The sequence below is a fragment of the Oncorhynchus gorbuscha genome, linkage group LG11 (assembly GCF_021184085.1).
Source record: "Oncorhynchus gorbuscha isolate QuinsamMale2020 ecotype Even-year linkage group LG11, OgorEven_v1.0, whole genome shotgun sequence".
NCBI classification, from domain to species: Eukaryota; Metazoa; Chordata; class Actinopteri; order Salmoniformes; family Salmonidae; genus Oncorhynchus; species Oncorhynchus gorbuscha.
Window position 1 is genome coordinate 49,857,098 of NC_060183.1, and position 27,805 is coordinate 49,884,902.

Genomic DNA, 27,805 nt, shown 5'->3' on the forward strand with positions numbered 1-27,805 from the left:
GTGATTAGTGCATAGCACTTGCTCCATGGTTATTTATTCTGGCTGTAACTGTGCTGTGCGTACGGCTGCATTTTCAAGGGCGCGTTCCTCTTGGCGGAGCTGCACTGTCGCTCTCCACACGTGCAAGTGTCAAGAAAAATATTTCAGCACTGGAGCTGTCCACTTCAGCGTTTTGACGGACTCTTGTCACTCTTATCACGGATAGGTAATTCGTGTCACATTTGCAGTATATATTTGTGAAATCCAGGCTATTTTGAGTAGGCTAAACGCGTACTTTTCATTCAATCGAAGCCTTGCAATGCTGGGTAGCTGTTCGTGAGACACAAGGAAAAAAAGTCCCAAATCGCGGTGGAGAGTTGTCCGATTTTATCTCAGGTAAATTCCATTTATTTTCAATATGACATACAGACCAAAAGCAAAATTGTTGCATAACACATTTCAGAGTTGCATTTAATTTAATGCATGACGAAAAGGCTTCTCGGTGATTTGCAGGAGCTAGGCTATAGCATTTTCTTCATCTGCCAATGATTGATGGCCGTGTTTTTAAACTAAACATTCATAGGCTGGATATAGTGACCTGGTGTCAGCAAGGCCTTCGCAACGCTATGTGTGTGCTATAGGGGTGAAACCACAGATGTCCTATTCAATTACTAGAGTGGCTATGGCCCCAATTTAAAAAATGATATGAAAATGGCAGCCATTGTGGTCAGGGAGAAATCCAAACCAGTCTAATTTGAATTAATGGTAGTTGTGGCATAGGTGATGCAATTCTTGCTTTTTCTTATGCAGGAACTTGAAAGTAAGGCATCTGATGTATATCAGAGATTGTGTAATATACTGTCAACCTAAAATATTGTCATATGGTTATAAATACATTAAACTGGTTTTATACCAATATAAATAGCCTCTAAAATATATGTAAACAGACCATAAATGTTTGTTTTCTAGGAAAACTGAGTGTTATGATAAAATATCAGTACTTGTTGCATTAAGTCCTATCATCAACTGATTTCAGCTACTGTATGGCTGTTGATTGACTGCATTGTTTGTATGGAAAGTTGGCATACTGACAGTTAATTTGAAAAATATTTGGAATCATTCCACTTATACTAGCTGGAATACAGCACGTTTCGCAGCCGATTTAGGTCGGCACTCAGCTGGGGGGTAGATCCTAGCCACGTTTGATCATTTTGTGCATCATAACCTCTCTTTGGGCAGTGTAGGATGGCTCACTTCAATTAATGGTGGCAGGAAAAGGAGTTAGTCGTGTGGGAGGGGGGAAATAACATCCTGCTATTCCTCAAGACCAAAGGCTGAATCATGTCCCACTATGTAGGCTACCTGCAACAGAGCAGAACAGAGCAAAAGAGTTCAATACTACCCCAGGTAGTATGTCCCATCCTGTGGTAATCCTGGGGTCAACACAGGTCCTGTACCTAGGGAGTTCTGGATCCCTGGACTGAGTCATGCTCAACAGCCTGCGACAGATCCCTGCAGCTTGTGCATGTTCCTCTGCCGTTCTCACAGTGACCATTGTCCTCTTCTCTCAGCCTCAGTGTATTGACTGGCACAGCCGTTCTGCTTGCCTGGCAGCCTGTCAATGCCAACTTAGGAGCTGCTCTCTAAGGATGCATTTAGATTTAAATTCCTCTACTTCCAGGCGCCTCTGTCTGTGCACCATGGACAGCACACAAACAGAATTCGTTTTTGGGACCAACCAAACAGTTGTCAGCCCGCTGGGTGTCTTTGTTGGGTTCTAGGACAGAGAAGAGAAGAGGTGTTCTCGGTGTACCAGAGATGAGGAGTCCCAGCAGGGCAAGGAGATTTGGTCTCAGTCATTCTCTACATGCACAGAGAACTATGGCAGTGTGCCTCACACAGATGTGATTATACAGCTTCTGCGTGATGGTCTGTGTTTCCAAAAAAAAATGTTGTCTCTGCCATTTTTGTGTATGCTTACCAGTGTGTGTGGTTGTTTGTGTACGTTTTGTAAACCATTCTGCTCATTGGCGAACTTGTTAGTGTAATTAGTTCCAGGTCTTTGCTCTGTGGGTCCGTGGATGAGATCTTTGGCTAAATAGGATTCATTCCCATGAACGCTTTGTGCCTCCCCCCCTCCCCCCCAATGATCCCAGCATGAAAAGGAGGACTGGTTGGGATTCTAATCAGCACATTCCCAGAATGGACCTGTGAAGAGAAACATGTCACAACTCTAGTCAGACCTAGAACCTCAAGCCTTACTGTGAAAATGGATTCATTGAACTAATCTTTTAAATCCACCAGTTTGTATAATGCAGGAAGGGGAAAAAAATCATGTAGGCGCTAAACTTGGATGACATTCCACAGTAGCTAGGTTTCCATCCAATTTGCGACAGATTTTCATGCAAATATTATATAAAATCTGCATGGGGGGGAAAAGATCTCATTTTTCCCAGCAGAGGTTTGTTTCCATCGACCTGACTTGTTGCAAATAAAAGGCTGTGTGTGACGACAGTGCACATAAAAACCACTCTTGATAAGTTCTCATGTACCAAAAAAAAAACAAATTCAATGTTTCCATTGGAAAATGCAATCTATTGATGGTTTTGTCACAAACTATTGCAATAAAGGGCAAACTTACCCAATCAGGTTTTTGCGCATGCTCTCAAGGCATAAGTTCACTCCCATCTCCAATTACTCAAGCTAATAGCAAAATGACCTTTATTAAATAACGGATTAAACAACATCTCATGGAATGGCAGGGACTGTGAGGACACACACACACAGAGACACATGATGTCATTGCATACAAATTATGACCCTAGATATTTATTTGTGAAGGAGCATCAAGCTCATCACCATACACTTTCACCACCCTGTGAAGTTCATTCTAACTTTCATCTGTAGCCTAATAAACTGCATGCTTTTTCAAATTGTAGTGGGCACACACTGGTTGAGTCAACTTTGTTTCCACACCATTTTAATGAAATTATGTTGAATTGATGTCTGTGCCTAGTGGGATGACCGCAACTTTGCCTTTACATGGTAGTTATTCTATCAAAAAATTGAGCAAGAAATCGTTTCCACTTCAATTTGTCGCATAAATAATTTTACTGGCACAAAAAGATCCCACTGTGTCAAACGAATAAATTGTCTTTCGACAATTATAAAACTGTACCGACCCTTCCTGTTTCCATCACAGATGTCATGATTTATTTTTGTCATACGGTATGACTTTAGGCACATAAAACGTGTTTAGAGACCTGTGCAGAAGAGGTGTCAGACTGAATACTAATGGAGAACCAAGGTGTCCTGATCTGCCCCTGATATACGGCTCACAGGATTCAACCCATTCTAATTCCAATCCACGATTCATTTCCTGTTTGGCATATGCTCTGTCTTTGCCAAAAATGTCTCTGCGGGACAAAACTAGATTCTATATAACACCCAAGAACTCCCATCAGAGCTACCTGGCAGTGCCAGACATGGTCTCGTTCTGATAGATCATGTCTGACCAGTGGAGTGTAGACAGCCTACATATAGGATTACTGGGAGTGAGCGCTAGATCAGAGGGATTTAAAGAGCACCATGGTGCTCTTATCTTCCTCCAAAATTATCAATATTTAACTACACCAAGACGGTGCAGTGAGCGTCATCCATCTTGTTCACCACCATTGGGTGCCTTGCTTCTACAGAGCGCAAACACAGTTTGAGGTCTTAGTTCAAATTAACAAGCTAATCAAACGGATTCAGAAGTTTCTGTAGAAAACAATCCACACTTGGATCCACACATTGAGTAAGTAGTAGTGTAAGACATCTAACAGTGTGTGTTGACCACTCATTCACAAAATTACATTCAGAGATGGTCACTGCATGTGAAAGTGCTCCTCTTTTAGCTTAAGCAAATTCACTATGCTGTTGCTCTGCCAAAAACACTGCACAATCGTTTTTCTTGCTTTATTACAGTAATACCCAGTTCTTCATAGGTATTACGGGTCTTGTTAAACAGAAAAATATGAAAGATACAAGTGCCAATAAAAGGGCCTAGAATGAAACCCATATCTCAAGACCTAGTGGAAGAATATTCCGGCTGTCGCAGTGCAGCTCATTCAGACTGGGATTCTCTCTCTGCCGTGCATGTATGTCAGGTCCGGCCCCAAGGAGTGGCCATGTTTTCCGCTCCATCCACCCCCACCCCCAAAAAGTATCCAGGGGCATTTAAATCATTCAGAGTGGTCTGACCCAGCTGCTCCTGTAGGAAACGAGTGAGAAGCCAGCCTGACAGAACCACAGCACTCATCCCCTACATATTTCTCTGGATTTAGCCTGAGTTGTAGTATGTGGGCCAAAAGATAAAGGTTGTTGCCATCTTAGACATATTGAGTCTTTATCCCCTTTTGTAAATAAATGTCGCTTTCACTGGAGTAAATTCTGGATCATAGGCTACACATTCTGAGTGTCTCATGAGGTAAGATTCGTGTAAAACATTCTTACTAAAACAGCAGCCAAGTGTGAGGGGAAGTATATTATTTTGTGACAGTTACTTGGCAAAAGCTTTGGTTTAGCAGACCTGCTAGACAACCAGTGGAATATTTCTCAATTCCCTTTATGGTACAAAGCACTGACCAACTTGTCAGCTTCAACTTGCCTCCACAAGAAAAATAAATAAGTTAAAACCCCCATTCAGTCTTTGTTATTTATTTAAGTAATCACTATGTCTAAACCACTGTTTAATAATTTATTTCCCTGAGCCTGTTTTGGCCCTTGAAATGCTCAGTGGTCGTGCAGGCATTAGGAAACAAATGGGATGATATTTACAGACATTGTCACGTCTACTCCAGCTCGCCCACTCTGGTGCTCATTGTTGCCAGTTTACTTATTATTACGCACACCTGCCACCATCGTTATGCACACCTGCGCCTCATCAGACTCACATGGACTCAATCACCTGCTTGATTACCTTCTCTATGTCACTCCCTTTGGTTCTTTCCTTAGGCATTATTGTTTCATGTCTGTATGCTACCCGTGTGTCTTGGTTTGGTCGATGTATTTATTAAATGATTCACCCCCTATACTTGCTTCCCGACTCCCAGTGAACATGTTACAGTATAACGCCTCACCAAAGGAGAGCATCGGGGAGTGTTTTGCGTTATTATTATTTTTGTTAGTGTAGGTAATGTCGGGTCCAGGTACCAGAGAAATCGGGGATGCCTCAGCTGGCTCATCAGGCTTCCATGCCTCAGCTGGCTCATCAGGTTTACAAGACCCGGTTTCGCCATCAAGCGTCCGTTCCCATGTCTACCGAGGATGCCTTCAGCTAGCTCAGGCTCCCATACCTCAGCTTGCGCGACAGGTTCTCCATGCCTCATCCGGTTTGTCAGGCCTCAGCAGAATCTATCGACTCGCTCCTGGTCTCCGGGATCGTACCCCGCGTTGACGGCTGGAGCTGTGCGTCAGGGACAGGGTACTGTCACGTATACTCCCTCTCTGGCGCTCAAGGTCGTCAGGCTGCTCATTATTATGTACACCTGTCACCATCGTTACGCGCCTCATCACTCACCTGGACTCAATCACCTGCCTGATTACCTTCCCTGTATCTGCTCCCTTTGGTTCTTTTCCTAGGCGTTATTGACTCTGTGTTTATGTCTGTACGCTGCGCATGTTTCTTATTTTGTCCATATTCGTCTATTTATTATTAAATTCACTCCCTGTACTTGCTTCCCGACTCCCAGTGTACACGTTACACACAGCCTTGATTGGCTGATAGGATGTTCTAGAGCCCAAGCCCTTACCCAGATGAACAGTCATTGGTCTATTATGATCAGATCACATTGTGACATCATGTGGGCCAAACATTCCATCCTTCCTGAAAAGGCTGAAATTCTGTTTTCTTTTTCTTCTCCAAACGGCTCACACAAAGGGCAATTTATGTAATCTTCACAATTTCAGTGTTATTTGGAAATATAATAAAAAAAACAACGGAAAATCATGTTTACAATTGCACTGCCCCTTTAACCTCAAAACGGTGAGGACTGCTACACTGCTCAGTCTCTCTATGAGCAGTTCCAGCTCCAGGGGAAGATGTTTAGTAATGAGAGGCGGATTATTTATTAGATCTATCAGGGAGTGCCAGGCCCTGTAGTCAGGATGGTAGTGTGTGTGTGCCAGGTCTGGTCAGCCAGCGATAGCCTCCCTGTGGTTTCCCTCAGATGCCCTGTGAGCTCTATAGACTCTTCCCACAACCGGGTGCCATGAGTCTTGCAGCAATATGTGAGCTCCAATTCCCAGATACAGTCAGACTTCCCATCATAGAAGATATCTGACATGAGCAAAGGAGATTATTATTATTTTGAACCTGCTCATGTTTTTATATGATCCTCTGCATGGTCTTTCCTCTCCTTATTCACAGTGCAAGCTCTTCACTTTCATATAACTTAGTTCTAGTGTCTGGAAACACCTTTTACACTAGCTAACATTTGAAATGATTTCCTCTTTCCATTGATATTTAATACTGCATTGTTGGGAAAGAGCTTGCAAGTAAGCATTTTCGCTGTACTGTTTTACACCTGTTATATCCTGTGCACGTGACAAATCATATGTTTCCTCAGTACATTTTGAGTAGATTCAACAAAGATGACCACCCTGGACCTTGCCATTACTCCTGATTTCAATACCATCTAATATGAGACAGCACACAGACAGACCACTCCGCAGACACATCCTGGCTCCTAAGTCTCATCACTGCGTCTCTGTATCACCCGTCCCCCATCACCTCAACACTCTGAGCTAAGGGAGGAAGGACACATCACTGGGTGAGGTTAATTACACCAGCATAATTATCGCCTCCTGTCACTTAGAGGACTTTGATGAGCTTGTGTTCACAATCTGTCTCTGTCTGTCTGAGCTGCTAGTTAGTGGAGGTCCACAGAAGGAGGCTGTATCAGTAAAGGGCTATGGGTGTGAGGAGAGAGTGTCCTCCAAATCCTGTCATTGAGCAGGAGGGAATAGTACACCAAAAGCCCTAAGAACTGAAGCCTAAAGCCCTTCAACTGGAGAATGACAGGAGAGGACAGAGTCACAGAAGGACAGAGTCACGGAAGGACTCCTGTTGTACTCTGGATGAATGGGATTGGATTTCAGATCACAACATGTGTCCTCTAAGTACCGTGTAATCAACTTGAATCCAACTGCCCCATTTTCAATAATGGACTTCATGGTCACTTATAAACCGAGCGGAATGAGCACAAGTAGTTAGTTACATGTGTTGTGTTTGTTGTCTGGAGATTACTGGGTTTTGTTCTACGATTCCCATCCATTTCATTTGTTGGTTTATGTTTACTGCTCCATTTCATCCCCCTGTGCACTTACTGGTTGAATCAACGTTGTTTCTACGTGTTTCTATTTCAATGAAATTATGTTTGAACCAAGTGGAATAGATGTTGAATTGACATCTGTGCCCAGTGGGATGTGATTGAGCTCAACCGCTTCTGCTCATCAATCTGGTGATGGATCATATGTCACTAGGCCTGAGAATGGAACTATTAAGAGCAAGGCATGTAATGCAAGCACACAAACACCACACAAAGTTGTTCAGTATATCAGTTTTATAGTAACTCTTGATAAAATGGCAAGTCTAATTAACCATATCGCTCAACCGATATTTATGCCATGCACCCAGTAATGAACACCTCTCTCATCCCCCCCCCCCTCTCTATCTATAGTAATGGGAGTGCTCATGTCTAAGAAGCAGCAGGTGCAGAAATGCACCTCGGTCGTCTCTGCCTTTCAGCAGGGCATGAAGGAACGCCCTCCAACCACAACAAACCAGGGGGAAAGATCTGGAGAGGGGATGGCTGAATCCTTGCCACTACCAAATCCAAAGGAGGAGGGGGAGCACGGGGAGGCAGACGGCAAAGTGGGACCCTCGGGGACCTCCCAGCAAGCTGCTGCTCCAGGTCCGGCTCCCACCAGGGACGAGTGTAAGGTCAACCAGGAGGCCTGGAATAGGTTACGGGATGGGAAGGGGGTGGAACCTGAGGATCTGGACAAGACCGGCCATCAGCTCATCCCACCTGCATTTGTACGTCCCAAGAGAGATGCCAATGATGACCAGCCTGTTGAAATAGCACTGGGACAGAGAGAGCAGGTAGGGTATTCTACAATAAAGGGTTTACTTTGACTAAATCCACACTTTGTTCTTTAAATCCCCGGATCTTGGAATTTTAAAGATGAGTGTGAGATTTTAAAGGAATTACCATGGCAACCGTATTATCTCCCATGCATTCCAGTTGAGTTGATGTTCTGACTGAAAAGAGACCTAAACAACTGTTAAGTATGGTGAGTCTTATCATTTTCTACCATAGGTGAAATAAGCATTTATAGATGAGGAAGGAAGCATTTTGTTGGACGGTGTATACCATGTCTATCCCGTGCATATGACTATGATTAAACACACCAGCTATTTCCACGCCATTATATAATTTTTGTCTAAGTGCTCTTCATAGAGCGCGCGTGCTGTGGTGTGGGCGGGTACTCGGGCTGTCTCAGAGAGGAGTCCTTGGCCCTGCCTCACCATAACTAACTAATTGGGATCCTGATGTGGTCAGGGATGGGGGCGGGGTTCAGGAGTGTACCAGATGACCAATCAGCCGGTTGGGGCTATTGGGAAGAGCACATTGTTATAATAGGAGTCTTAGAGAGGATTGTTATGCTTTCTATCACTAATGGTGCTCATCAGATATACCAAATTGAATAGAGAGTGGACTACTTGCAGCAATTAACAATGATATGCTACAATAATACGAGCTCCAGGGTCAGACTGGAGAGGAAAAGATAAAACATTAACATCTGACTGAAACGGATGGCCATAGCAGCAACAAAATGAATGGCATATATTACTATAGCACTTACAGATCAGACCTAAATTACACTGTTTATATTTGGAGCTGTAGGATACTTGGCATAAGAGTAAAAAAAAAATGAGTCATCAATGAATTACAAAACAAATCTGCTATAATTGTGATATTGGAAAGCAGTTTCAGCCTCCTTCCTGGTTGGGTAGAACCAATAGTCATTTCTCCTTTCCGATCAGCCTCTTCAGAATAATAAGAATCCTCCCACATAATGAGAAGACAAGCTAGTTGGAAACTACTGTTGAGTTGCATCTGTTTCATAATGTGATGAGTGTAGACCACACTGTCTGTGGGATATAATTAATAGGTTTGAGTATTGAGCACGGAGGAGGTATGGTTCCTTCTGGCTATGGTCACCTGTCAAGGACCAGGTTTGACAAGGTCAGTCCAGAGGACCATGATAGGATAAAATCTATGGTAAAAAGGTAAGTACACAGACAGTGAATTGAATCTAACTTATTATTCTAATAATAATAACTTACTGTGCTTTAGTCAAACTTCCCACTATAATCATTGTCACTGTGTTGACAGTCAAGTGTGTACCTCCTGTAAATACAGTCCTGAGGGACAGACCTGAAATCAGAGGAGACTAAACCCGATACTGCTAGAATGTCACTCCAAATGTATTAAATTACTACGAAAGAAATCATTGCTGTCTAAGCTTTGAATCCAAACATAAATAAAAATATTTGACTATGTGACATAATCAGCAGACAATGGCATAATTATTTGTATTCACTGTTTAATCAAGCCAATACCCAGTCAAGACTTTAACTTCAAGGAGTGGACCGCTAGACTTCATCATGGTGCCATCAGATTCAAAGCTGCTCTGTCTGAGAGTCTGTGTGTGAGTGAATTTCACAGACCTATGGATGCATCTTTCACCTAGTTTATTTGAAATAGAACTCGCAGTCCTCCTACGTAGGCATCAAACCCCAATGAGTTTTATGATTTGAGTATGCCCTTTAACCTAGTGACCTTAATTGTCTTTTCCTCCAGCCGGTCAATGATGAGATGTGTGAGGTGTGTGAGGTGTGGACGGCCAACGACCTGTTCCCCTGCAGGACCTGCACACGAGTCTTCCATGACGGCTGTCTGAGGGAGTTGGGCTACCTGCGCACCGAACTCCTGCAGGAGATGAGGGAGACAGCACACACTTCGACAGGCTGGAGCTGCTACTACTGCGTGAGTCACTCAATCTGAACCTCCCATTGGCTATTCACATGGACCAACCACGCTCCACAAAGTTGTTTTACATTTTTTGTATCTCTATTTTTTTTAACCTTGAGTCATACCTGCTACTGTTAAAAAATAAGAAGAAAATAGTTTTATTGTCACATAAACCGGATTGGTGATGTGACATGTTGTTTTACAGGGCAGCCATAGCAGTACAAATTTAGGTTAAGTGCCTTGCTCAAGGGCACAAACATATTTTTCACCTTTTCAGCTCGTTGTATTTGAACCAGCAACCTTTCGGTTACTGGCCCAACGCTCTGACCACTAACAGCACACACTTTATGAACCTGAACACACCATGTACCCAAATACTATGCAGCACAATTCTGCCAATTGACTTTTTCCTATCTGGCCCAAGATCAGTGTTTTTTATATTTTTTAAAATTTTATTTCACCTTTATTTAACCAGGTAGGCTAGTTGAGGACAAGTTCTCATTTGCAACTGAGACTTGGCCAAGATAAAGCATAGCAGTTTGACATGCACAACAACACAGTTACACATGGAATAAACAAAACATACAGTCAATAATACAGTAGAAAAAAAGAAAAACAAGTCTATATACAGTGAGTGCAAATGAGGTAAGATAAGGGAGTTAAGGCAATAAATTAAAAGTAATTACAATATAGCAATTAAACACTGGAATGGTAGATGTGCAGAAGATGACTGTGCAAGTAGAGATACTGGGGTGCAAAGGAGCAAGATAAATAAATGAATACAGTATGGTGACGAGGTAGTTGGATGGGCTGTTTACAGATTGGCTATGTGCAGTGATCTGTGAGCTGCTCTAACAGCTGGTGCTTAAAACTAGTGAGGGAGATATGAGTCTCCAGCTTCAGTGATTTTTGCAGTTCGTTCCAGTCATTGGCAGCAGAGAACTGGAAGGAAAGGCGGCCAAAGGATGAATTGGCTTTGGGGGTGACCAGTGAGATATACCTGCTGGAGCGCGTGCTATGAGTGGGTGCTGCTATAGTGACCAGTGAGCTGAGATAAGGCGGGGCTTTACCTAGCAGAGACTTATAGATGACCTGGAGAAAGTGGGTTTGGCAACGAGAGTGAAGCGAGGGCCAGCCAACGAGAGCGTACAGGTCGCAGTGATGGGTAGTATATGGGGCTTTGGTGACAAAACGGATGGCACTGTGATAGACTGCATCCAATTTGTTGAGTAGAGTGTTGGAGGCTATTTTGTAAATGACATTACTAAAGTCGAGGATCGGTAGGATGGTCAGTTTTACAAGGGTATGCTTGGCAGCATGAGTGAAGGATGCTTTGTTGCGAAGTAGGAAGCCAATTCTAGATTTAATTTTGGATTGGAGATGCTTAATGTGAGTCTGGAAGGAGAGTTTACAGTCTAACCAGACACCTAGGTATTTATATTTATCCACATATTCTAAGTCAGAGCCGTCCAGAATAGTGATGCTGGATGGGCGGGCAGGTGCGGGCAGTGATCGTTTGAAGAGCAGGCATTTAGTTTGGGGGAGAAGGAGAAAGTGAAGAGATGAAGAGTGATAGTAGAAAAGGGTGACAGTGAGAAAAAGACACCTTTTAATCTCAGAAGATTTCAGCTCTACACTCAATGTGCTATCTAGAAGCTAAAAGTGGTTTTTGGCTGTCCTCATAGGAGAACCCTTTGAAGAACCCTTTTTGGTTCCAGGTAGAACCTTTTCCACAAAGGGTTCTACATGGAACCCCAAAGAGTGGAACCAATGGGGACAGCCAAAGAACCTCCGTCAACGCTGCAGAAACAAATACTATTTATTTTATCGCCTAGTACAGTCATCCAAAATGTCTAGCTGTGTCCCCATTTGACATTTTAATTTCACAGCTTTGGTGTTGTGCCATTATCACCTCTCTTCTCATCCACAGGCTTGGGGCTTTGACTGAAGTGGTTAGAGCTCATGCTGCTGTCACTTCTGACTAGACTTTTCCACTGTCAAGGGGACCAGAAAGTCACAGCAACATTGTCCCTACATTTTATTATTATTGCTTAAGGGTCTTTGTAACATAAAAGGAATTACTTTTAATATGTTATAATTTGATTCGGTGCACAAATCCCCAAAGTGCTCATGATATAATAACCTATTTAAATTTGTTTGGAAAAAAATGTGTTACTCGGGAGATGACAATATCATCAGAAATATCTAGGGCAGGTCATCCAATTTATTACTGTTGTTGTACTATATATACAAAAGTAGGTGGACACACCTTCAAATTAGTGGATTCAGCCACACTCATTTATGACGTGTATACAATTGAGCACACAGCCATGCAATCTCCATAGACACACATTGGTAGTAGAATGGCCATACTTGTAATGTCCGGGATGTAGTGGAGGAAGGAGTCAGACGCAGGAGACAGAGAGTTCAGAGTAGGCACGTCTTTAATACACCGACCAGGTGAAAAAGCAGACGCCACTCAACACAAATACCCCAAACCACAGGGGAACTAAACTGTATCCAAAAAACAGCTCATGTACAAGAAACAGCCGTGACATACATGCGTGCATGACAAGTACACATAGAACAATCCCGCACAAAGAGCAGGCGGGCCGGCTGGCTAATAAAGCCCAACTAATATCCAAATTAACAACCGGTGTAACCAATAAACAGACAAGGAGGGGGAGGAAAAAAATCAGTGGCAGCTAGTAGGCCGGTGACTACGAGCGCCACCCGAACGGGAAGGGGAGCTACCTTCGGTAGGATTCTTCAGTACTGAAGAGCTCTGTGAATTTCAATGTGGCACAGTCATAGGATGTCACCTTTTGAAAAAAGTAAGTTTGTCAAATTTCTTCCTGCTAGAGCTGCCCCGGTCAACAGTAAGTGCTGTTCTTGTGAAGTGGAAACATCTAGGAGCAACAACAGCTCAGCCACGAAGTGGTAGGCCATACAATCTCACAGAATGGGACTGCTGAGTGCTGAAGCGTTTAAAAATCATCTGTCCTCGGTTGCAACACTCACTACCGAGTTCCAAACTGCCTCTGGATCAACATCCACACAATAACTGTTTGTTGGGAGCTTCATGACATGTGTTTCTATGGCCGAGCAGCAGCACACAAGCCTAAGATCAGCATGCCAAGCGTCGGCTGGAGTGGTCATTGGACTCTGGAGCAGGGGAAACCACGTTCTGGAGTGATGAATCACACTTCACCATCTGGCAGTCCGACGGACGAATCTGGGTATGGTGGATGCCAGGAGAGTGCTACCTGCCCGAATGCATAGTGCCAACTATAAAATTTGGTGGAGGAGGAATAATGGTCTGGGGCTGTTTGTCATGATTCGTGCTTGGTCTCTTTGTTCCAGTGAAGGGAAATCTTAATGCTACAGCATTCAATGACATTCTAGACTATTCTGCTCTTCCAACTTGGTGGCAACAGTTTGGGGAAGGCCATTCCTGTTTCAGCATGATAATGCCCACATGCGCAAAGCTAGGTCCATACAGAAATGGTTTGTCGAGATTGGCGTGGAAGAATATTACTGGCCTGCACAAAGCCCTGACCTCAACCCCATCGAACACCTTTGGGATGAATTGCCTAATCGTCCAACATCAGTGCCGACCTCCCTAATGCTCTTGTGGCTGAATGGAAGCAAGTCCCTGCAGCAATGTTCAAACATCTAGTGGGAAGCCTTCCCAGAAGAATGGAGGCTGTTATAGCAGCAAAGGGGGCACCAACTCCATATTAATGCCCATGATTTTGCAATAAGATGTTCAATGAGCAGGTGTCCACATACTTTTTCTCGCATAGTGTATGTTTACTATAGCTCCCTGAGGATTTCAAATGGGATTATTTTCACCATTAACTGATCTTGAGCAATAGTTTAACAAACCTGCCAGAGAATACACATACATACAGTAGCCAAGAAAGTGGGTTGTGGTGTTTTAATTATACACCAAGTTCAACACATCCCACTATGTACAGATACAGAACAGATTTTGCTCTTTCAAACATGAAGTCAGCAGTCTCCCAGTGCTGAGGTGATTTGATCATGGTGGATATTGAGTGAGAGTGAGTATGGAAGACTGCCAGGCCCAGGAAATTCCGTCCCCATGCAGACTAATCAATGCGCTCACAAGTATGGGATTATTTGTTGACTCGTATTGAATGCAGTGTGTTTACACAATCCTCAGAAATACTAAAGTACTAATGTTACCCAGCAGGCTGTCTTTAGCAGCCCCCAGATTTGATTCACCACCTCTTCATCCCCTGCTCTTCTGACGTTTTCCTGTTCGGACACCCCCTGTTATGATATCTGTCAGGCAGAGTTTGGACTACTTAGCATACGTGTCATAAATAAACTCTCTAAAGCAGGTCTTCCCAAACTGAGGTACGTGCAATGCCGTCGGGGTATGACAAATACAATTTTTGGCCTTTCACATTTTCAAACAGTACATTTTTAATATTTTCCAACATGGCTGTACATTTGGGTGATGTTTTTTTTCTTGCCTGAGTAGCCTCGTTTCACTGCCATAAATAAAATTTAACCATCTAGTGTTAAGCGAAATTACAACCAAATGTCAAATACAGGTAGCCTAGTCATTTAATTAACATCCAAACACATTAACCATTACTCTCTAGTGGGAATTACACTAAAAGTCTGTATGTAGCCAAATGTAGCTGCTGCTCATTCCGTTTGCTCAAATTGATAAATGGTTCAAATAAAATAAGGCCCACGTATGTGTCTCTATGGACCAGCTCTACTGGTAGTACTGCTACTACCAGCAGTACTACATCTGCACCTGTCGACGACACAAGTTGTTCTGCTTCCACGAGCACATCCAATGCCAGCATCAGTAATTCTACATTTGTTGTTAGCCCAGCTAGCATGGACACTGACAGTTGTGAATCTGATGCAGCCGAAGAGCTACTGCACCCGTACCCAGGAAATCACCGAACAACAGACCATCAAAGGCACAAATAAGATGAGAACTACATTGATTTGGGGTTCACTTACATTGGGAGTAGTACCTTTCCTCAGCCATAGTGTGTTATGTGCAAAAGTACTATCTCACAACTCGATGAAACCTTCACTCTTGCACAGATATTTAGAAACAAAACATGCCAATTTGAAAAATAAGCCACATCAGTTTTTTGAGCGAGAATTAAGACGACTTTTGAGTAGTAAGACTTATTAAAGCAACAGATACCATTATTAAGAAGGGGCTAGAAGAATCTTATATGGTGAGCTATCGAGTGGCTAGGACAGGCAAGCACCATACTATTGTGGAGGTCTTAATTCTTCCTGCTGCTGCAGATATGGCTGGGGATAAAAAGGCCTAGGCCTTCATCAAACACTGGTTCATGACACATCAGTGACATGGCAGGAGATGTTTTGAAACAATTACTGCTTCGCATACAAGCCAATGAATTCTACGCGTTACAGCTGGATGAGTCAACAGACGTGGCGTGCCTGACACAGCTACTGGTATATGTCCTTTATGTTTATAGGGGGTCAATTAAGGAAGACATCCTCTTCTGCAAACCACTGTAAACCAGGAAAACAGGAGAGGATATTTTTAAAGTACTGGACAGCTTTGTGACATCAAATTAACTTTAGTGGTCAAGATGTGTTGGCTTTTGCTCCATCTGTATAGATACCATGACAGGGAGACATAGTGGAGTGGTAACGCACATTCAAGCAGTTGCTCCCGACACCACTTGGGTACACTGCAGCATCCACAGAGAGGCTCTTGCTGCCAAAGGAATGCCTGACAGCTTGAAAGACATTTTGGACACTACAGTGAAAATGGTTAACTTTGTTCAAACAAGGCCTCTAAATTGTGTGCTGTTTATCAAGGGGCAAAGTAGGGGGGGGGGGCAAAGTATTGACACTTTTTAAAAACATTTTTACTGACCATAATTTTCACTTGTCTGACCACTTCCATGATGATGAGATGACAGGCCTATCTGGGTGATACATTTTTAAAAAGATTTAAAATTCTCACTGCATGATCTGAATCTAGTATTACAGGGACTCTCCGCAACTGTATTCAATGTGCGGGACAAAACTGAGGCTGATTTAAGAAGTTGTAGCTCTTCTCTGTCTGCATTAACAAGGACAACACACAGGTCTTTCCAGCATTGTAGGATTTTTTTGTGTGCAAATTAACTCAAGCTTACGGACAATATAAAATGTGATATAGCGAAGCACCTGAGTGAGTTGGGTACGCAATTACGCAGGTACTTTCCCGAAACGGGTGACACAAACTGGATTCGTTATCCCTTTCATGCCATACCTCCAGTCCACTTACAGATATCTGAACAATTGCAACAAGCAGTTCTGTGAAAATTGCATTTCTGGATTGGGCTGCGTTCTGCATTGGCAAATCGTGCTGTTAAGACACTGATGCCCTTTGCAACCACGTACATATGAGTGGATTCTTGGCCCTCACTTGCATGAAAACTAAATACAGGCAGACTGTGTGGGAAATGATTTAAGAATGAGACTCTCTCTAATACAACCCAACATTGCAGTTATGTCCATCCTTTCATGCACACCCTTCTCATTAACCTGTTATTCAGAATTTATGATGAACAAATATGGTTTTATATGTAAGATGGTCCTATAAGAGCTCTTTGTCACAAACTGCCTCGTGTGAAGTGACACTCATTCTTATGTTTAATACAATGATGGCAAAAAAACATTTGAGAGTGCGCTGACCCTGGTGCTAGAGGGGGTACAGCTGACCCTGGTGCTAGAGGGGGTACAGCTGACCCTGGTGCTAGAGGGGGTACAGATGACCCTGGTGCTAGAGGGGGTACAGATGACCCTGGTGCTAGAGGGGGTACAGCTGACCCTGGTGCTAGAGGGGGTACAGCTGACCCTGGTGCTAGAGGGGGTACAGCTGACCCTGGTGCTAGAGGGGGTACAGCTGACCCTGGTGCTAGAGGGGGTACAGATGACCCTGGTGCTAGAGGGGTACAGCTGACCCTGGTGCTAGAGGGGGTACAGCTGACCCTGGTGCTAGAGGGGGTACAGATGACCCTGGTGCTAGAGGGGGTACAGATGACCCTGGTGCTAGAGGGGGTACGCAGCTGGAGGTTGAATGTTTGAAGGAACCACTGCACTACTCCCATCTTTCCTGAAGCTACTGTTTATTTGATTCCTTAAAGGGGCTAGTGAAAGCCCAAAGAGCACTGGACTCCATATCCTGTTTTCAAGCTCCATAGTAGTGCGTAAAGCTTTAATCTAAATATATTTTGGTGGGTGACGCTACTGGAAATCAAATTGGTTTGATATTCATGTGATCTCATAACCCTGGGTGACCCAGAGATTTCACCCATCATGGCCAATTATCCAACCCAATTATTACCTTCTGTCCTCCAACTGCCTCCTCTCAACCTGCTCATCAGGGTTGAGGGTCTCCGCATCCACCACACACCTGCAGATAATTAACTTAATTTAAGTTTTAATGTGTTCGACCTGAACTGCTCCCTCTTTTTAGCGTGAACAGCATGGTAGACAGAATCAGGTAGACATATGGTGCACATTCAGACTCATCACCTTTCTGGAGTGTAGTAAAATGGCTGCTAGGCTTATATTTTCCTATTACCGTGGTTGTTAATTTCAGGACAGGTTCTAAGAAGCAATACTATAAAACCATCTAGCAGCCATTTTACAACAGCGCATGCACTTGACATACTTGATAATAATAGCTTCAGAGAAACTGCATAATAAGCACACCAAGGCTTTCTGGAACATGTATGACACATGCTGAACTTAATGCATTCAGACACACTGCATATTAATCCATAAGGGCACACAACATATAATCTACTACAGAACACTTCAAATAATTATGATACACGCCACTACAGCGCATGCAGTGGGTCACACTTTTTGCTAGGGCTGGGCGGTATCCAGATTTTCATATCGTCATACCGTCCTTCTCTCATCCTGGAATGTATGGTATTACTGGCTTAGTATACAATGGGGCACCAAAAACAACTCACAAAATCCCATTGGGTGTCTATTACCAAATTTGCAGAAGTAATAGAGAATTTCCATGCTAGCTAAATATTCTAACGAGCGCAAGCAAATATGAGTGAATTGCAAAGGTCAAAGTTTTATACATATAGGTAGGAGCTACCGAATTTAGAGCAGCATGTGTACATGCCCTGCCTGCTATGCTCGGAGAAGAGGGGGGGGGGCAGAGGCACAAGAACAGACAGGAGAAAAAATGCAAGGAAATCATAGCAGCTGTACAGACTTCTCAAACACAGCAGAAAGCGAACACTATATGATGCCCCATCTCCTCATTAATTCAACCACTTGCTTAGTTAACTAGCAAGTTAAACTTAGGGGAAGCGTTAACACAAAATTATGATATTTGTTTTTCACAATGAAAAAAGATAAAACCCGTAAGGAATGGATCGAAATTTACAGAATAAGTACCTGGAGTAAAATTGGAGGGTGAAGGGTCATGCTTTTTCAATTTCAATCAAGAGGAGGGTTTTAGTAAAAAAAAAAAAATCTAGTCCATGGGAGGGTCATGTAATTGTTTGATTACACTTTTAGAATGAGCTTTGTTTTAATTACTATCTTGGGTATAGGGGAGGGTCAACTTTTAGGGAGGGTTTAGGTCATATATATATATATTTTGGTCAAGGGAGGGACATTTTCATTTCAGAGATGTCCAATTTTCTCCATGTAACCCTTATTATAGTTTTCAATCCCTAAGATATCTTGCTGCATTTTGTAAACACAAATGCTTCTTATTTAAACTTTTACTTGGCATCAGACACATTTTTGCTCCAGTTACCTACTTTTTGTGGTGTAGCCTACTTTTCTCTGGTGAAATGCAAGATGAACTTTAAAACAAAACATTAGGAAATGTAGCTGGCTACATTATTTCTATGTTAAACATTAGAAATATGATGGCCATGTGTCGTTTTTGCCAAAAAAGACCTTGCACAAGTTGACTGGAGGTATTTACTTAAATAAGCAATAATAAATAAAAATGTATTGATGGTATTGAAAAAAACATCCTGAGGCTATTTCCAAATACCTCAGTATACGGTATCCCGCCCAAGCTAACTTTGTGCTGCTTTCCAGTACCTTCTACTTGACTTGACTTCAGATGCCAGTTTGTATCAGATCTCTCCCCATTTAACCGTGACCTTTCCCTCCCACAGGACAATGTGAACCTGCTTCTGACTGAAGAGGAGATGTACAGCCTAATGGAAACCTTCAAGCAGTGCAAGATCATCCCTGGTCAGTCATACTGCTGCAGCTCTAGAGAACAATACATTTCATAGCTGACAGATCTCCATAAGCCGGGACAAGTATGTTTTATTTGGTACAGCACAGTTGACAGATTAATAGATCAGTACATGCATACAGGACTGTTCTTATGTGATTATTATTATTTGACCATGCTGGTCATTTATGTACATTTGAACATATTGGCCATGTTCTGTTATAATCTCCACCCGGCACAGCCAGAAGAGGACTGGCCACCCCTCATAGCCTGGTTCCCTCTAGGTTTCTTCCTAGGTTTTGGCCTTTCTAGGGAGTTTTTCCTAGCCACTGTGCTTCTACACCTGCATTGCTTGCTTTTTGGGGTTGTAGGCTGGGTTTCTGTACAGCACTTTGAGATATCAGCTGATGTAAGAAGGGCTATATAAATAAATTTGATTTGATTCTCATACAGCTCTTCAAGTATCTCTGAAACAAACAATGAGTGCATTGAGTACAGAAAGGTGACAAAAGCTCTCTGTTTTTGTAATGCGCACATGCCTATAACTAAAACATTTCTCTATACAGGAATCTGTACCTGTTGATGTACAGTGGCGAGAACAAGTACTTGATACACTGCCGATTTTGCAGGTTTTCCTACTTACAAAGCGTGTAGAGGTCTGTACTTTTTAAAATATTAGATACACTTCAACTGTGGAAGACGGAATCTAAAACAAAAATCCAGAAAATCACATTGTATGATTTTTAAGTAATTAATTTGCATTTTATTGCATGACATAAGTATTTGATCACCTACCAACCAGTAAGAATTCCAGCTCTCACAGACATGTTAGTTTTTCTTTAAGAAGCCCTCCTGTTCTCCACTCATTACCTGTATTAACTGCACCTGTTTGAACTCATTACCTGTATAAAAGACACCTGTCCACACACTCAATCAACAGACTCACACCTCTCCACAATGGCCAAGACCAGGGAGCTGTGTAAGGACATCAGGGATAAAAGTGTAGACCTGCACAAGGCTGGGATGGGCTACAGGACAACAGGCAAGCAGCTTGGTGAGAAGGCAACAACTGTTGGCACAAATATTAGAAAATGGAAGAAGTTCAAGATGACGGTCAATCACCCTCCGTCTGGGGCTCCATGCAAGATCTCACCTCGTGGGGCATCAATGATCATGAGAAAGGTGAGGGATCAGCCCAGAACTACTCGGCAGGACCTGGTCAATGAACTGAAGAGAGCTGGGACCACAATCTCAAAGAAAACCATTAGTAACACACTACGCCGTCATGGATTAAAATCCTGCAGCACACGCAAGGTCCCCCTGCTCAAGCCAGCGCATGTCTAGGCCCGTCTGAAGTTTGCAAATGACCATCTGGATGATCAGGAGGAGGAATGGGAGAAGGTCATGTGGTCTGATGAGACAAAAATAGAGCTTTTTGGTGTAAACTCCACTCGCCGTGTTTGGAGGAAGAAGAAGGATGAGTACAACCCCAAGAACACCATCCCAACCGTGAAGCATGGAGGTGGAAACATCATTCTTTGGGGATGCTTTTCTGCAAAGGGGACAGGACGACTGCACCGTATTCAGGAGAGGATGGATGGGGCCATGTATCGCGAGATCTTGGCCAACAACTTCCTTCCCTCAGTAAGAGCATTGAAGATGGGTCGTGGCTGGGTCTTCCAGCATGACCATGACACGAAACACACAGCCAGGGCAGCTAAGGAGTGGCATCTCAAGGTGTGGCCTAGCCCGTCTCCAGACCTGAACCCAATAGAAAATCTTTTGGAGGGAGCTGAAAGTCCGTATTGCCCAGCAACAGCCCCGAAACCTGAAGGATCTGGAGAAGGTCTGTATGGAGGAGTGGGCCAAAATCCCTGCTGCAGTGTGTGTAAACCTGGTCAAGAACTACAGGAAACGTATGATCTCTGTAATTGCAAACAAAGGTTTCTGTACAGGGGACTCTCGGGTGGCGCAGTGGTTAAGGGCGCTGTACTGCAGCGCTAGCTGTGCCATCAGAGACTCTGGGTTCGCGCCCAGGCTCTGTCGTAACCGGTCGTGACCTGGAGGTCTGTGGGGCGACGCACAATATCCCTAGCGTCGTCCGGGTTAGGGACACATTGGTGCGGCTGGCTTCCGGTTTGGATGCGCGCTGTGTTGAGAAGCAGTGCGGCTTGGTTGGGTTGTGTATCGGAGGACGCATGACGTTCAACCTTTGTCTCTCCCGAGTTGTAGCGATGAGGCGAGATAAGATGCTACTAAAACAATTGGAAACCACGAAATTGGGGAGAAAAAGGGGTAAAATCCCCCCCCCCCAAAAAGGTTTCTTTACCAAATATTAAGTTTTGCTTTTCTGATGTATCAAATACTCATGCAATAAAATGCAAATTAATTACTTAAAAATCATACAGTGTGATTTTTCTGGATTTTTTTTATTTTTAGATTCCATCTCTCACAGTTGAAGTGTACCTATGATAAAAATGACAGAGCTCTACATGCTTTGTAAGTAGGAAAAGCTGCAAAATCAGCAGTGTATCAAATACATGTTCTCCCCACTGTATGTATTTGTTAGCAATTATCTGTTTACAGGTAGCTATAAAACTGCACACTATTACAGCCTTTTGTTTCCTACTTTGTGAAGGGAAATCAACAAGAGGCATTTCACCTTCGTAAAATGAATCATAAACTAATTGTATTTTGGATCACTGCTTGTGGAGATTCATTTTCTTTCATTTGCTCTTGCTGTGTAGAGTCGTGCCTGGTGTCAGATGAGCTGCTGCAGTACCGCCACTTTGTGTCCAAGCAACTGTTTGAGAAGGACCTGTCTGATGAGCAGGAAGAGGAGGTACTGGCTCAGTTCGCTGCCCTGGACTCAGAGAAGAGGGGCCAGATTGAGTGGTCTGACTTCCTATACCATGAGTCCCTGGGAGTGCTCAGGAAGTTCCGCACAGAGGTACCAAAACCCATCAAACACACACACTCACATACTCCAGATTCCCATGTTCCAGTGTTCATTTGGTCAACAGAAATAGTGACTCAAACACCTATTTTTCAGTGGCAATTGACAATACCATAACTGTCTAAATTGACCCAGAAACTATAACTAAAAAAAACATTATTTTAATTTCAGATGTCTAAAACGAGACGAGACAAAATCATATCTAAGTGGACTGGAAAATAGTTTTTGAGAGATTGAGAGCTTTTCAGTGATAAGCACAATAAATATTAGAAGCGCAGTGCAGTTCTGTTCAGTAACGGGATGTACATGCCACACCTGGCACACAGCCTGCATCAGCTGGTGAGCTGCAGGGGAGAAAGTGGTGTGTGGCGGCATACAGGCTCTGGCTCTGCTCCAGGGAGTGTGGGCATACAGGCTCCGCTCCAGGGAGTGTGGGCATACAGGCTCCACTCCGGCTCCACTCCAGGGAGTGTGGGCAGACAGGCTCTGCTCCAGGGAGTCTGGACAGACAGGCTCCGCTCCGGCTCTGCTCCAGGGAGTGTGGGCAGACAGAATCCGCTCCAGGGAGTGTGGACAGACAGGCTCCGCTCCGGCTCTGCTCCAGGGAGTGTGGGCAGACAGGCTCTGCTCCAGGGAGTGTGGACAGACAGGCTCTGTTCCGGCTCTGCTCCAGGGAGTGTGGGCAGACAGGCTCCGCTCCGGCTCTGCTACAGGGAGTGTGGGCAGACAGGCTCCGCTCCAGGGAGTGTGGACAGACAGGCTCCGCTCTGGCTCTGCTCCAGGGAGTGTGGGCATACAGGCTCCGCTCCAGCTCTGCTCCAGGGAGTGTGGGCAGACAGGCTCCGCTCCGGCTCTGCTCCAGGGAGTGTGGGCATACAGGCTCCGCTCCAGGGAGTGTGGACAGACAGGCTCCGCTCTGGCTCTGCTCCAGGGAGTGTGGGCATACAGGCTCCGCTCCGGCTCTGCTCCAGGGAGTGTGGGCATACAGGCTACGCTCCAGGGAGTGTGGGCATACAGGCTCCGCTCCAGGGAGTGTGGGCATACAGGCTCCGCTCCAGGGAGTGTGGGCATACAGGCTCCGCTCCAGGGAGTGTGGGCATACAGGCTCCGCTCCAGGGAGTGTGGGCATACAGGCTCCGCTCCAGGGAGTGTGGGCATACAGGCTCCGCTCCAGGGAGTGTGGGCATACAGGGCTCCAGGGATACAGGCTCCGCTCCAGGGAGTGTGGGCATACAGGCTCCGCTCCAGGGAGTGTGGGCATACAGGCTCCGCTCCAGGGAGTGTGGGCATACAGGCTCCGCTCCAGGGAGTGTGGGCATACAGGCTCCGCTCCAGGGAGTGTGGGCATACAGGCTCCGCTCCAGGGAGTGTGGGCATACAGGCTCCGCTCCAGGGAGTGTGGGAGGCTGCTCCAGGGAGTGTGGGCATACAGGCTCCGCTCCAGGGAGTGTGGGCATACAGGCTCCGCTCCAGGGAGTGTGGGCATACAGGCTCCGCTCCAGGGAGTGTGGGCATACAGGCTCCGCTCCAGGGAGTGTGGGCATACAGGCTCCGCTCCAGGGAGTGTGGGCATACAGGCTCCGCTCCAGGGAGTGTGGGCATACAGGCTCCGCTCCAGGGAGTGTGGGCATACAGGCTCCGCTCCAGGGAGTGTGGGCATACAGGCTCCGCTCCAGGGAGTGTGGGCATACAGGCTCCGCTCCGGCTCCCTGTAGCACTGTCTTAGGCATCTCACAGTACGGACATTGCAATTTATTGCCCTGGCCACATCTGCAGTCCTCATGCCCCCTTGCAGCATGCATAAGGCACCTCCACGCAGTTGAGCAGGGACCCTGGGCATCTTTCTTTTGGTGTTTTTCAGAGTCTGTAGAAAGGCCCCCTCAGTGTCCAAAGTTTTCATACCTGTGATCTTAATTACCTATAGTCTGTAAGCTGTTAGAGTCTTAACGACCGTTCCACAGGTGCATTTTCTTTAATTGTTTTGATTCATTGAACAAGCATGTGAAACAGTGTTTAAACCCTTTACAATGAAGATCTGTGAAGTTATTTAGATTTTTACGACTTATCTTTTGAAGAGGGTCCTTAAAAAAGGAAATGTATTTTTTTGCTGAGTTTATGTTTGTCATATTTCTGCTGTTGGGTAGGATGTTATGTTATTTTATGCATTAAAATATGTTGGTAGGACAAGGCTATGTATGTTTGTGTACATGGTCACTGATTATGTTAACTATAGGTTAATGAGGCAATAAAAATGTGATTAAAATGAAAGGGCATTTAATTGACTAAAATGACCCACTGTTTTCATGAGACTGGACTAAATCTAAAAAAAGAGAGCCAAAATTAACACTGCCTTGTTCCCAGAACTCATTGGTGCGTCTGTTGAGCGCTAAGGAGAGAGACCACGTGCGGTCAGTGTTCGTGGGTTTGGACCTGGATAAAGATGGTGTGGTCACGGGAGCAGAGACCCGCTGGGCCCAGCAGTCCTGGTTTCAGAAGTTCAGCAAAGAGTCCCAGTCCTGCAACGTGAGGTGAGCATAACGCTGGTGAGACTGAGCTCATGGAGATGAGGTTGAATAGTTCATTCAATGTCTGTCACAGACTCGCAGTCAGGCGCTCCTACTCAATGTGACCCATTTCTATCCGCCTCATACTCTACAACAGGGAACATCAACTAAATTCAGCTGTGGGATGATAATAATTACAAATATTTTGTAGACTGCAAATTGACTGCAAGAAGCCCAAACGGATATAATTTTGTACTAAAACATAATACTTTAAAACCTTGCTTAAATTTGTATACAATCTCTATTATGCGTGGGAATACGTGGGAACAGATTTCCGAAGCTCCCTTGGAGCTGATTTTACTGGTGTTTTCAGTCTTTTATGTCCAACAATAAAACATTTAAATCTATGAAAATTGCAGGCCGCCAGTTGGGGAACCCTGCTCTACAAACGAAGAACTAATATTAGTTTTTTTCATGGTGTGAGATGCTGCAAATTGACTGTGCCTGTGAGAGCTGTGAACTAAAGCTGACTGCTGGGGTTTCATCTGAATTTTCTCACATTGCTGTAGATGCCTCAACTTTTAATCATATTTCAGTGCCAACAGCACAGTCTGCATTGCTGACAAATGCCCATCCTGTCTTTGAAGAACACTCAGTGGGCTCCATTTTGTTGTTGCTTGGCTGTGGTTGCCATTTCACTTTGCAAGAATGTTCGAGCCACATTAAACTCCACCGGTTCAGTTTTGGTTAGATGCAACAGGTTGTCAGTTGCTATTGACTGGGGTAACAGAGGTACAGGTGCTTGTTGTGATGTTACCATTGTGCTGCTGGTGATAGGCTCTGGCTCTTCTCCATCTCAGTGGTCGGGCCTGCCGCAGGCTCATCAGTGAGCTTGGGATCGCTCTCGACATGGTCCTCTTTAAAATTGTGCTCTTGGCAGTGCCCAGCCATTTTTGGATGTCTATGCTGATAAACGCTTAGCCAACCACCTGTAATTATTCAGCCTGTCGCTACCAAAACGTAACAAAGCTAGTATCTACTAGCTAGGTTATTATTAGCTGTCTGCAAAAATGAACAACTTTTTTTTCCCCCTGTGAGGAAAGAAACCCCACCCTGGGATCCGATGAGCTTCCTTAACAAGGTAATGGTGGTACCTTATGACATAACCAGGCCCGGCTTTGCTACCTTGTAGAGCTGGCCCTGTTCAGGGCTGCTCTGGGCTGGATGAAATAATTTACCTAAGCTAGCTTTATTTCTATAACTCACCTTTCTTCATCTCAGTGTTGGTCTCACTGTGATCTAGACCTTCTCTCTGATACCAATTAATTCACAATAAGTGTGTGCATGCATACACTACCCTGTGTTACCCTCCTTCATTGTTATATGTCATGTAATGCCATTCCATCCTTCACAGACTCTTTGGATTGTGTTCTCCTGTGAATTGTGGGTAAGTGACACAGCATGGCATGGGTTCGACGTATCTTTCTTCTCTTCGGCACATCCAAGTCCTCAATCCACAAGTCATCTCACACAACCTATTCCCTTTTGACATTCCACCCATCATTTCACTCCCCCACCCACCAAGGCCAGGATAAAGTCCACCTGAGGAATAATGAAATCACAGATCAAACAATACAGGTGGTAGCTATAAAGTTGAAAGAACAATTGAGATGTCTAGCCCATACTCCAAGAGTCCTTCCCATGATGATTCCCTGTTGGTTAGATAAGATCGATTCAGTCCTCTCATTAGAAAGATCAAAAGATAGGCTTTTGTTTTTCTGTGAGAAGCTCTAGTAGGCTTCACTCGTCAGCTTTGAGGACACAGTTGTTGACGTGAGAGGGTCTACGCCCACAACTGAGAATGCATTCTAATTCACCTCTTAGGTCAGAAGCTGCTGTTTTCTTTTTAAAAATCTTTTAAAAAAAATTTAACATTTTTTTTACAGCTTTTGCATAGAGCTTACTTATTTATAGTATATGATAGACATCATTTTAAGCCGGAGAATGTATAATGTAAACATAATATTAAGCCAGAGAGTGCGAGAAGATTGAGGATGTAACCAAGTGTTCAAGTATTAAGCTTTCATAGAGGTTCACAAAGCAGACCTTAAACCTTTCTCTATCTTTAATAATTCATGAGTTTGGCTGTGGCCTGGAAGAGAGCCGTTTGGTCTCAGTAACCCACTGAGACATTTTCAGTGGGAATGTGGTTTCGCACTATATTTGCACCTGACCTCTTCACAGCTGAAACAAAATACTTTTTGAAAGAAAAGGGTGTCTTGTCCTTGGCAGACATGTTGGAAACTCAATGCCACCAATTGTAGTGTGTAGTGATACAATATTTCTGTCGTGTGTGTTTCCTGAGGCAGTATTAGCCACGTTGGCCCCATATCTGAGAGCAGTCCAGCCAGCTCCAGCAGTGAGAGAAGCAGTCAGAAAGATGACAACAGGTATGTACTAAATATAATTGTGTGTTTGCAGTAAGCAAGGCTCAGTTTAGGGAGTTGGCTTCCTAACCTCTCTGTTCCCATCACCAGACCAGTAAGCTGGGAAGACTTCCTGAGGGAGAGTGCCATCTACATCCTGGCTGCACGGCCCAACAGCTTGGCCATGCACATCCGCCTACCACTATAGCCCACGAGACCTCACCCTGCCTGGGAGAGCATATACCATGGCACTATAGGGGACAAACCTGAGCAAATAGAGGAATACTGCACCACTAAGAGACTAGACAGAACAAGCCATCAACAGATCTCCTGCTTCACACCACCGATCAACAACCCACTGACAACCACCGATCAACGCCCCACTGACAACCACCGATCAACGCCCCACTGACAACCACCGATCAACGACCCACTGACACCACCGATCAACGACCCACTGACACCACCGATCAACGACCCACTGACACCACCGACCCCACTGACACCACCGATCAACGACCCACTGACACCACCGATCAACGACCCACTGACACCACCGACCCCACTGACACCACCGATCAGCGACCCACTGACACCAC

The 27,805-nt window shown here is 44.4% G+C and overlaps 1 protein-coding gene across 2 annotated transcripts; it reads left to right on the plus strand.

Annotated features, from left to right (window-relative positions):
• Window positions 1-27,612, plus strand: LOC124047859 (PHD finger protein 24-like). Of its 2 annotated transcripts, XM_046368183.1 has the most exons (9): window positions 1-375; window positions 7,701-8,125; window positions 9,891-10,076; window positions 19,256-19,334; window positions 22,068-22,270; window positions 24,638-24,804; window positions 26,195-26,227; window positions 27,150-27,230; window positions 27,318-27,612. In XM_046368183.1, exons 2-9 carry the CDS (start codon window positions 7,703-7,705, stop codon window positions 27,412-27,414), a joined length of 1,269 nt encoding a protein of 422 aa, XP_046224139.1. In that variant the 5' UTR covers window positions 1-375; window positions 7,701-7,702; the 3' UTR covers window positions 27,415-27,612. The 2 variants fall into 2 exon arrangements, with proteins under 2 accessions (XP_046224139.1, XP_046224140.1); XM_046368184.1 differs by lacking the exon at window positions 26,195-26,227.
• The last annotated feature ends 193 nt before the right edge of the window (window positions 27,613-27,805 follow it).

What these genes read in the sequence shown, in the direction of transcription:
- LOC124047859 (XM_046368183.1), top strand. Translation starts at nt 7,703, where the DNA reads ATGGGAGTGCTCATGTCTAAGAAGCAGCAGGTGCAGAAATGCACCTCG. An exon ending in CACTGGGACAGAGAGAGCAG is followed by an intron (nt 8,126 to 9,890) that starts GTAGGGTATTCT and finishes CTTTTCCTCCAG; the next exon opens with CCGGTCAATGATGAGATGTG. An exon ending in TCCCAGTCCTGCAACGTGAG is followed by an intron (nt 24,805 to 26,194) that starts GTGAGCATAACG and finishes CATCCTTCACAG; the next exon opens with ACTCTTTGGATTGTGTTCTC.